The sequence below is a fragment of the Sminthopsis crassicaudata genome, chromosome 1 (assembly GCF_048593235.1).
Source record: "Sminthopsis crassicaudata isolate SCR6 chromosome 1, ASM4859323v1, whole genome shotgun sequence".
NCBI classification, from domain to species: Eukaryota; Metazoa; Chordata; class Mammalia; order Dasyuromorphia; family Dasyuridae; genus Sminthopsis; species Sminthopsis crassicaudata.
In genome coordinates this window covers 261,849,353-261,861,732 of record NC_133617.1, presented here as the reverse complement: position 1 = coordinate 261,861,732, position 12,380 = coordinate 261,849,353, and the positions used below count along the sequence as shown (strand labels likewise).

The 12,380-nt window shown below is 31.2% G+C and overlaps 1 protein-coding gene across 2 annotated transcripts in view; it reads right to left on the bottom strand.

The window, feature by feature from the left end:
- LYN (LYN proto-oncogene, Src family tyrosine kinase) overlaps positions 1-12,380 on the bottom strand; it is a 130,185-nt gene that overhangs the window by 56,628 nt on the left and 61,177 nt on the right. The window contains exons 3-5 of one of the 2 annotated variants that reach the window (XM_074278535.1): positions 4,089-4,225; positions 1,049-1,100; positions 678-783 (exon numbers count right to left, since the gene is read on the bottom strand). In XM_074278535.1, the coding sequence (XP_074134636.1) occupies positions 678-783; positions 1,049-1,100; positions 4,089-4,220 (290 nt within the window). In that variant the 5' untranslated portion in view covers positions 4,221-4,225. The remainder of the gene's footprint in view (positions 1-677; positions 784-1,048; positions 1,101-4,088; positions 4,226-12,380) is intronic. The other variant, XM_074278544.1, reaches the window with a different exon arrangement.

Genomic DNA, 12,380 nt, shown 5'->3' with positions numbered 1-12,380 from the left:
ATAGGGGAAAAAGTCTTTGGCTACAATATGCATGGCAATCTTTACAGTTTTCCCTCATCAAATCTATTCAATAATTGAAATGATGAGCATATATATACACCAAGCAGGTTGGTATGTCCTAGAGATAGCTAAGATTAAAACATGTGGAATGTAATTCTCAGGTCAGGAGCTAGTCTTCTACTACTCTAAATAAATGAGATAGAGTAGGAGGGGTTAGGGAAATGAGATACTAAGTATCTATCAAAGTTACAGTATTAATGCTAAGTATGGGCTTCCCAAATAAGAGTGGTTGGTTTTTTATCTTTATTTACTTTAAATTTATAAAACCAAGTTAAGGGTTGTTTTTTTTTTTTTAAGTAAAAAGCAGTATCCTTAATAATGCTTGAAGCCTGCTCAAGCAAAAAAAATTCCTAAAGTTGTACAACAGATGAAAACAAATGACATTTTTCTACAAAGTAAAACTAGCTAGAGAGTTCTACCAGTCAAACTTAAAATTCAAAAACAGTTACTTTGACCTTGCACTATCTGAGTACCAAACTGCACTAGTGGTAAAAGACAGAAAGTTTCACTTTCACATGACCAGATTCAGATTAACATTGAGTTACTATAAGATAAAGGCTGTGGATAAAATGGGTATGGGAATCAAAGGCCAGAAGTTGCAATGGGAAAATACTTACTCTTCAAGGATTTTCAGTTTTTCTCCTTTCTTGAAAGATAAATCATCAGGGTGAAGGCCCTCATAGGCATATAAGGCTACTACCACATTCCCTTGCTCTTCCGGATCTGTTAATGAATAACTCAAGTGAAAATACCTAAAAGATAAACCCTCAGAAACATTGATCAAATGCCTGTTCTGTGCACAATAATGAGTCAGTAACTATACAGAGGTATTTTAAAAGGAATGACACATAATTCCTACCCTTGGGGAATAAAGGAATGGACAGTCTACAAGGATCCACATGAAGAAGTAGATGTAATTATTTGCAACAGCATAGGGCATATACAAAAACTAAGGGGAAGTTACTTTATAATGGACCTGAAGACATACCTTTGTTTTGAAACCTTTGTCCAGGTAAAAGTTGAGTGCCTTGATTGAGCACCTACAAAGAGAATATGTGTTAAGCATCTCTTCACAATAATGCTTTTTCTGGATCATATCTGTGTTCCATATAGTGCTTTTATACTAACAGTGGCAATTGGGATGTAAATATGATGCTTCTATTTTAAAAAAAGAGAAAACCATAACTGCAAATTCTGAAAACTCATGTTCAATAACAGCTTATGGTATTGAGCAGAACTGGGGTAGAAGGTGGGACTTGAGAGGGATCCTTTGAGAAGACAGGATAAAGTGCCAAATGGAGGTTCTCACCAGTGTGAAGCAATTTGCCTGTGATGTCAAAAATCCACAGAGAAATATTTGATGACCACTGGTCTCCAGGATGTTTTTATTTTCTTTGTTTGGAAGTGAAAAAAGTAGAACATAGTGATGGGAAGGAATGGGTACAATGATTCAGGAAGCCTCTAATGCTTCTTGAAAGATAGATTGAGTGTAAAGTGATCACAAATCCTTTAATTTTATTTCATTGATCATTTGATTAAAGTGATTTAATATAAATTGTATGAAGTATGGACTGTTAAAAAACGAAAGAACCTACCATCCCCAGGCTGATGGAATTCTATCATGAATGCTAAGGCTTTGTTGGGTTTTTTTAACCTGTCTATAATAATTAAATTAGCTTTAAGTATACTTTTTCATTTGGAATCCCTTTTATACTAATTTCTTGATTGTTAAAATTTGTAGAATTAATGCAGTGTTTGTTTATATAAGACTTGAAGAAAATAATCCAAAAATAAAAAAGACTAAAATCTTGAGACTAGAATAACTCATGTTATACAGCTATTATTATTTAGTTGCCTCTTTGAATGATTTTCAAATAGGTCATTAATTTATACTTTTAAAATGAGACAATCTGAATTTTATATGCATTATTAGCTGTTGACATCCTATTTTTAGTAATCAGAACACAATATGTATATAGAGTACCTAAAATGTATAAAGCCTTTACATTTATTGTCTCACCTGATTTTCTCAATAACCTTATAAATGTCCAGTTATTATTGCCATTTTACAAATTAGGAAAACTAGGCTCAGAGAGATTAAGTGATCTGTGCTAATCTTACCATAAATGTCAAAGTTTAGACTCAAACTCAGCACCCCACATCTAAAACTTTCCTTGATCCTATGCTGTCCCACCTTTTTTGACATAAGTTATGACTATTAATTTTTAGTTGATTTTTAAATTTATATTACATTTCTATTTCTATTTTTTATTTATATTGTAGTCTATTATTTTTCTATTATATCTATTTCTATTATTCTATTATATTTCTATTACATTCTATTATTTATTCATTGATGTTTTTGTTCATTTACTCTTTTGACCTGTGGTGTATATTTTCACGATTGGTCTAGCATGTAAGTAATTACCATGGTCATCAATTAGAGAAAAGCCACTTGATAATAAGAAATAGAAATCATGATCTTTACCTCCATAGTCAAAGGTGCCAACTGAAACACCATAGTGCATTGTAAATTATTATTAAATTTTCAACAATATTTAGCTATTTGTGATTTATAAATTAAGTGATTTTTAACCTCATTATTAATGAAAAAAATTTATAAAGCAGTTGGTTTCTTCCTATTAAAAATTAAATTAAGCACATTTCCATATTCTCCTTTACCTAGTAGTTGCAGTCCAACAGAATTGAAAATGCAAATACAATTAAAAAGCACTTGATTTAAAACATTCAATTTATGTTGAATGTGCTAAGAAAGAAGGATGTGATTTTGCATGGGAATTTTAATATCTCATAATGAGAGAAATAGGTATCATTCACTTTTATCCCCATATTTCTTTGGCTTTCTATTTATAAAGACAATGATTTGACTGTGGCAAATACAATTCCATGAGATTTGTATTCATAGGAGAAATATTATAACTTCAAAAAAAATCCAAGACATGCAATCTGTTTAATTTTTGTACCTTCTCACCTTCTATCACATCTCACTTTAGTCACTCTTAACCTTCCTCTCAAAAAACTTTCCTCTAACTCATAAATCCTCAAAAAACTTCTATACATGTCTAGTACCTGAAAAATTACCAACTAAAACCAAAATATTTACATTTTTACATAATGATTGTAGGAGACAGGAAACTATAAAAATTGTATAGCTCTCCAAAATATTTTATATTATAGAGATATTGTTTAAAATGTCCTTAGTGGTTAGGTACTGAATGATGCTATTAAACTATACTATAAAAGAATATGTGATTGATTTTTTTTTGGTGGTGACAGGATATGAAGAGGAGGACATAGAAGGTTTAATATCAAGTACATTTAAGGTCCCTATTCCTATTTTTTTTTCTTCCCAAGAAATGTAGTTTAACTTCTTTCTTAGCCAAAACCTTTATGGAAAGAATGAAAATGAAACATCATTGATTCTATTGTTATAAAAGCTTGACTAGGGCTTCCAGTAACAAAGAATGAATATATTTAATTTTTTAAAAATTCAATAAAAAAAAAGGCTTCTGCCCTATACTAAAAATTAAATTCTTTTCTTTAATGAGCTTGAATGGGAGGGGAGAATACAAGGGAAAGATAGGTAGGAAAGAAGGGTTGCTTGATAATATTTTAGATGTATTTTGCATTTTAGCTACACCTTGCATTAGGGGTATTGTGCTAATCTCACTATATAGTCTAATACAAACTTTTTTCCTTTACAGAATAGCAGGTTCATTCTCTTGAGTTTAAAGTGTTTGGTTTGGTTTTTTTTTTTACCATCAGTGACATAAATTTTTTTCTCAATGTACAAAAAAGAATGGAATTGTCATTACACAATAAATGGCCAGATATCTATATATCTGCCTTTTTACATGCCTTTAGAAAGGTTGAATTACAAAACAAATCACTTGAGAACCAATCAATCAAGATGACATCTACATTCATATGTTCTCAATTGAATTTTAATTATTCCAGTCATGCTTGGATCTTGTTCTTGGAATTCTCCCCTGAGACTATCTACTTACTGGCCTTTGCTGTTTATTGGACGTTGGATCTCTCACATAAATAGTTCGGTCAGTATTACGTACTGGTTGGGTCTTCAAATCTATTCCATCGTGAGGTGGATTGTCTTTTCTTTTTGATTTTATACATCCCATATTTCCTGTTGGAACAAAAAAGCATTTAACTTTTTAACCCTACTAGAACTGATTTTTCATTTAATCATCACATATGCAATTAATGATATTATCAATTCACAATTCTCCATTTATATCATAGCTGGTCAATAAAGTTGTATATGGATACTACCAATAACATTAGTAAGAATGTACTTGCTCAAATTACAAAACACTTGCCACAAAAATAAAGTCAGACTTAAATAATTGGAAAGACATTAAGTCTTGGATAGGCCGAGCGAATATAATAAAGATGACAATACTCCCTAAACTAATCTATTTATTTAGTGCTATACCAATCAGACTCCCAAGAAACTATTTTAATGACCTAGAAAAAATAACAACAAAATTCATATGGAAGAACATAAGATCGAGAATTTCAAGGGAATTAATGAAAAAAAAAAATCAAATGAAGGTGGCCTAGCTATACCTGATCTAAAACCATATTATAAAGCAGCAGAAACCAAAACCATTTGGTATTGGCTAAGAAATAGACTAGTTGATCAGTGGAATAGGTTAGGTTCACAGGACAACATAGTGAATAAATATAGCAATCTAGTGTTTGACAAACCCAAAGATCCCAACTTTTGGGATAAGAATTCATTATTTGACAAAAACTGCTGGGAAAACTGGAAAGTAGTATGACAGAAACTAGGCATGTTCCCATACTTAACACCACATACTAAGATAAGATCAAAATGGGTCCATGATTTAGGCATAAAGAACGAGATCATAAATAAATTAGAGAAACATAGGATAGTTTACCTCTCAGGCTTGTGGAGGAGGAAGGAATTTGTAACCAAAGGAGAACTAGAGATCATTATTGGTCACAAAATAGAAAATTTTGATTACATCAAATTAAAAAGCTTTTGCACAAACAAAACTAATGCAAACAAGATTAGAAGGGAAGTAACAAATTGGGAAAATATTTTTTTACAGTTAAAGGTTCTGATAAAGGCCTCATCTCCAAAATATACAGAGAATTGACTCTAATTTATAAGAAATATATGAGGATGTATTCTAATTGAAGTGGATATCTTCAACAAAGAGAAGATCTAACTCAGATCCAATTGATCAATGATGGACAGAATCAGTTACACTCAGAGAAGGAACATTGGGAAATGAGTGTAAACTGTTTGCATTTTTGTTTTTCTTCCCAGGTTATTTTTACCTTCTAAATCCATTTCTTCCTTAGCAACAACAACAACAGTTTCGGTTCTGCACACATATATTGTATCTAGGATATACTATAACATATTTAATATGTATGGGAATGCATACCATCTAGGGGAGGGGGTGGAGGGAAGGAGGGGAAAATTCAGAACAGAAGGAAGTGGAAGGGATAATGTAAAAATTACCTATGCATATGTACTGTCAAAAAAAAGTTATAATTATAAAATTAATTTTAAAAAAAGAATGTAATTGCTCCTTCTGTAGGGATTATCAAATAAGCAGAAAAGCAAATTCCAGGCATTAAGAAGCACATAATAAAATTTTTAAAAAGTAATTTAATTTAATAATAATTTTAACTTTACTAGGAGCTTACTAAGAGGCAACATGACTTAGTGATAGTGTATTGTGAGCTAATAAGTACTGTATTCAATCCCAGCTCAGATATCTCTTAAATATGTGCCATTGAGCAAATCCCTTAACCTGTGTTTGCCAGTTTTCTCATCTGTAAAATGGTAATAATAATAGTACCTACCTCCCAGGGTTGTTGTGAGGCTAAAATTAGATGATATTTGAAAAGTTCTTAGTAAATTTTAAGATATTATAGAAAAATAAGCTATTATTATTGATGAAAAGTATTCTGATATTAGGACTCCCCTAGGTATTAAATCACAGATTCCTGGTTGTGTTACAATTAAAAAGGTTATTTTGAAAATAATATTTTAATTTTTTCATAATGGTAAAAATAAAGATATAGATGTTATTAATTTTGAAGAATGACTAATAAACACGAAATTCACATATCATTACTTTTAGAGATAATTTAGTCTAATTATCTCATTTTACAGATGAAAAAATTGAGGTTCAGATTGAGAAAGTAATTTGTAGGAAGTCAATAAGACTTAAACAAAATTAGGATTAGAACTCAGGTCTACCAATTTTTTTTTTCAATCAGCACTCTTTCCAATATGCAACACTGCCTCTCTTCTTGGATCTACATTGAATTTTTGTCCAGAAACCATTTCCTTTTTTTCCCAATAGTATTTTATTTTTCCAAATACATGAAAAAATAGTTTTCAACATTTCATTTTCTAAGACTTTGGATTCCAATTTTTTCTACCTCTCTCTTACCTCCTCCCTCCCCAAGACAGCAAGCAATATGATATAGGTTAAATATGTTCAATTCATTTAAACATATTTCCATATTTGTCATGTTGTACAAGAAAAATCAGACCAAAAGAGAAAAAAACCACAAGAAAGAAAAAAAAACAAAAAAGATGAAGATATTATGCTTCAATCCATATTCAGTCTCCATAGTTCTCTCTCAGGATGCAAATGGCATCCAGAAACCATTTCTTAAAAAATTGTAATCTTCCTCTCTGCCAGATATTAGGGTTTGCTAATTTTCATTAAGGTTATCATCATATTAAAAGTCACTGTTAAAAGCCTACCATAAGGCTTTGGCATAAAGAAGTAAAAACAGGCTTCATTTAATTCTTCTTCCATTAGTTGGCACACACACATATGCATAAATAAGGATTACTTGTTCTAAATGTTTATTTGTTCAATGAAGAAATCCTTCCATTGTGAAGAGAAAGGGAATGATTATGGTATCTCTGGAATTTTTATAGAAAATATATCTTGGGATCCTCAACAGCTATCTAGCATCTATTATAAGATAGGCACTGTACTAAGTATTGGGGATACAAAGAAAGTTCAACAACAACAAAAAAACCTCAAATCTATTCTTAAGGAGCTCAAGTCTAATGGACAAGACAAAATGCTAACAACTATGTAAAAATACACTATATAGAGAATATATCAGAAATAATCAACAGAGAGAAGGCACACGAATTAGCAAGGGGGATCAAAAAGGTCTTCTTCAGAATATAAGATTTTAGCTGGGAGCTCTGGAAATAAACTGTTTGTTTGGAGGAACAGCAAGGAGACCAGTGTCACTAGAGCAGAAGATGTGAGGAGTGGTGTAAGGTGTAAGAAGACTAGAAATGGGGTGGTGGTGGTACAGATTGTGAAGGATTTTTGAAAGCTAGAGAATTTTATACATTTCATCCTGAAAGTTTGTTTACTAGGGAGGGTGCTCCATTCAGACCTATGTTTTAGGATCACTTTGACAGCTGAGTGGAAAATAGAATGGCAGAGATTTGTATCAGGTAAACCAACACTATTTCAAAATAGTTTATGCCTAAAGGGAAGCACCAGTGTCAGAGGAGAATAGGGAGCAGAAATGCTCTGAAGGTGCAATAGACAGAAGTTGGCTACAGGTTGGATATGGGACTTGAGAGTGAGGAGTTGAGGATGACATTTAGGTTGCAATCCTAGCTTTGACAGGAATAGGGAAATCTGGAAGACCATGGATTTGGGGAGAAGTTAATAAGTTCAGTTTTAGACTTTTTTAATTTGAAATGTCTACAAGACATCCTATTTGAGATGTCAAATAGTTGAAGAGATAAGACTGGAGATCAGCAAAGAGGTTAGGGATGGAAAAGTAGATCTGAAAGTGATTGGTATGGGAACAATAATTGATCACTTCATCATGACACTAAAGCCTTTAAATTATTCATTTTATTATTCAATTTGTTTCAATTATTCAATTTATAGAAAAACAAAGAACTGAATATTTCTTTCCTAACAAACCCCAACTCAAGTAAGCCTTGAGCACATGACCAATACTATTCTCCATATTCCTAGATTTAAAACACTTAAAAACAAATTGCCAACTCAGAACTTTCAAGAGTCTTACTAATTTAAACCCTGAGTCTTCATCTCTTACTTCTAATGAGAAAAGAAATGAAAGTTTCTCTCTTTTTTAACCTAAAAATTGCCCTTTATCTCAATTACTAAATGAGAGATCGCCGAAAACAAAACTACTGTCTTACCACAACTTCCTAAAATTCAAAAACTGAGCCTTCTTAGGAATGACAACCATCCATCTTGTGCCCACTAGAAGCTCAGAACTTTCCCCTTTTGTAAAGAGAGGTATGGCCTTATTGATGTAACATGGTTAATCACTCAATAAGCACAGAGTAAGTTTAATATACTGTTCCACAATTTTTTTTTAAAAAGCAATACAAGAAATTGGTTAAATTAGGCCAAAGAGAAGTATGGGAAAACCAGATTTGAATGATGATATTCCTAAATGAAAATGATCTTGAAATTCATTAATAGGTTTAACTATTTAAAGAGTTCCTGCAATGAAATTTTATCTGTAGAATGCCATACTGGCTTTTAAAATTTCTTTCCATTAGCAGTTTGCATAATTCAGGTTTTGCTTTTACTTACTCAAATAGAAAAAAAAAAAGGTATCCATAATAGCATACCATTTATTTTCCTGTTAACCACTTATTTCTGCCTAATGGAATATAAACTTCTGCATCATTAATTTCCAACTTCCAGACAATATGCAAATTAGAACTCATAAGAACTTGCAGAAGATTCTTAGGAAATGATAGGTTCCCATAACTTCCAGAAAAACAAAAGTGGGGCTAGTACCCAGTAAACTTTTTCAATGAGCATGCCAGACAAAGAAAAATTATCTGCAAAATCAGTCCTGTCTCCAACAGCTAAAAGTAGCCAATCATTCTCTAACCATCAAGTCCACAGGGATAGACAAAATCACTATTTTCACTACCAGTGCAGACTTTTGAGGTAGGGTCTGGGATAATGGAAAGCAAGTTACCTGGGGCTGAATAGCAGGTATGAGAATGAAAGCTAAATCAGATAGAGATTGACTCATAGTTTTATTTTGGGAATTTCACATTTAATGCAAAGGTAGGAAGTTTAGAATGGTGTGCTTAGAATCCAAAGATATTATTAATCATTATGATACTTAATTCTCAAGTTAGTTCTGAATGCTTTAATCATTTTCTGACATAATATTTCTATCTTTTTTTCTTGAGAAGGCAACGTGATACCATGGAACAAGCCTAACGTGGATTCAGAGGAACTGGCTTCAAATACTTCCTCTGGTGTTTATGAGTCTAATTTGGGGTTTGCTTAATTTATTTTAGCCTCAATTTCCTCATTTGTAAAATGAAAGGGTTGAACTATGCATCTTATAGTTCTATAAGGTCCTTTCAAGTTCTGGATGAATCTAGATTTGATCTTAATATTTGATCTTAAGTTTCTCATTTACTTCAAGAATGTGTTTTGGACAGACTTCTTTTTACTACCAGAGGAAACAAGAATTTGTTATTGACATTCATCATCTTACTTAGCTTTGAATGCTGTTCAATTATTTTACTAGTGCAGTGTATTGGAGAGACCACTGGAAATACATAAAAATATTATTTATTATGATTAGGTTAAGTGTATACCAGAAACAGAGAGTTAGTTCAACATCAAAGAAACTAAACATAAACCATATTAATAACAAAAACAATAAAAATTACATATTTATGTGAGCAAATAAAAACATTCTGATAAAATGCAACACATTTTCAAAATACTATTTAAAATCAAGAGCTAGCATTAATTGTAAAGAAGAAGCAAGGGTATAATTATTTGATTAAGTTTTAGAAACAATAGCTAGTACAAAAAGTAAGCTGAAGGAATGAACATTAGTAAATATAACTTCAAGATTTTTTTACTGGATGATACCATAGTTTATTGAAAATCTTAGATATTCAATGAAAAAATAATAATTGTCATAAGGTATCAAGATATGGAATAGATACACAAAATCAACCTTTAGATATATTACTAGCAAAATCTAACAAGAAAGAGGAAAAAATTTCCATGCAAAATCATAAAATACGTTAGCTATCAAGAATCGTTTCACAAAGATACACTCAAAACCATGAAGCACTTTACATACATAAAGGAATACAAGAAATTGGAAAGAAATTAATTGTTTATGATTGGACAATACCTTACAGATTTAGTGCCATATCGAACTACTAAGAGTTTTACTTGAGACACTTAGATAAAATCACAACAAACTACATCTGGGGGGAAATAAAATAATAAAATTGATGGGAGGAAATGACTGAAGTCTAGTATTACCATAACTCAATTAGATGATAGAGCAGTAACTAGTAACTATTTGGTACTGGATAAAAGTTAGAAAAGTTGATCAGTGGAAGAGACTGGAAAAGCAAGATCTCGAAGTGATAGAACAGAGTCATTTGGTATTTGACAAAATTAAGATACCAACTATAGAGGATCAAGATTTCCAATTTAACAAAAACAGCTAGGAAAACTAAAAAATGCTGTTGTCTGAAATTAGGTTTAGATAAATGTCTTATAACACAATAAATTCCAAATGAATATATGATCTAAATGTCACATTATTTTAAAAAAGATGACTATAAGATGGGACCTAGCAAAACTGTATGTGAGTGGACAATTCTTAACTTTTTAGTTCTTAAAAAATTGATAAATAAAAGATAAAATGGGCAATTTGAATTACATTAAATAGAAGCACTTTTGCACAAATAAAATCAATGCGTCTAGAATTAGAAGAGAAATAGTTAATCAAGAAGAACAATTTGGAGCAAATATCTTTGTTAAAGGTCTGATATTCAAGACATGTAGGAAACTTATATAAATATTATGAACAAGAATCGCTCTCCAATAGATGAGTGGTGAAAAGATATGAACAGGTAGTTTTCAAGAGACAAAATGTTACCTGTCAATAATCATAAGAAAATGCTCAAAATTACTATTATAATTAGAAATGTAAACAAAATAACTTTGATATTTTACTTCATTTTCAACAGATTGGAAAAGATGAGAATAATTTAATGATAGTGAAGTTGTGGGAAGATACATTCATTAATACATTGTTAGTGAGAGTTGGTTGAATTGACCCAACAATTCTAGAAAATTAAAATTCTAATTTTAAAAGGTAAAACATACATATCATTTGACCCAGTAATACAAGTACGTATATAACTCAAGAAAGTCTAAGAAAAAAGGGAAAGGTGTTTATATTTAAGTTTTTTATCTGACAAAATTATATCACATAAATGTAGTTATTATGCATTAAGAAATTACAAATATGAAGAATTCAGAGAAACTTGGGAAGACCTGTATGAACTGATGCAGAGCACAGTAATTAGAATTTGGACAATTTTCATAGTGACCATAATAGTGTAAAAGAAAATAACACTGAAAAGACTTCATAATTAAGCATCTAGTCATTTACATCAAAGGACTGATGATGAAGTATGTCTACTACCTCTCAATAGAAAGTGTCAAACTATTTAAAGTAGAGTAAAAAGGATAGAAGTAAAGTTAGATTCTACCACTTATTACCACCTCTCTGATACTGAGCAAGCCACTTAACCCATCTATGTCTCCATTTCTTCATCTGTGAAATTGTGGGTTGAAGACTTGTAATGTCTCTTCATTTGTTAGATAACAGTAAATATATTTGTTAGATGAGAGCAGAGAAGGCATACATTTCATATATGACTAATATGGCAATGTGTTTTGCTTGACTATGAACCTATTTGTTACAAGAATAAGATTCTAATTGAATAGAGGTAGAAGTCATTGTGAAGTTACAGTGATAATAAAAAAAGACTTCAATAAATATCTGCATTTTTAAATGAAAGAAAAATAAGAAGGAATAGTGGACATAGTCAGGAGAGCTTTGGATTTGAATCTCATTTTGGACACCACACATAACTCAGTTGATTCATCTTTAAAAAAAGGAAAAAATATCAATCTCTCTCTCTCTCTCTCTCTCTCTCTCTCTCTCTCTCTGTTTCTCTCTCTCTCTCTCTCTGTTTCTCTCTCTGTCTCTATCTTTCTCTCTCTTTCTCTCTCTCTCTCAATATATATATGTATATATATATATATATACACACACACACACACAGACATGCGTACTCATATATTCACTTTTATGAACCCACATCTACTCAACATTAAGTCCAGTAATCTTATAGATTACAGCAGCTTTTTCTCCTAAATGATAAGGTGCTTATGTATGTAATGTGATTTAAG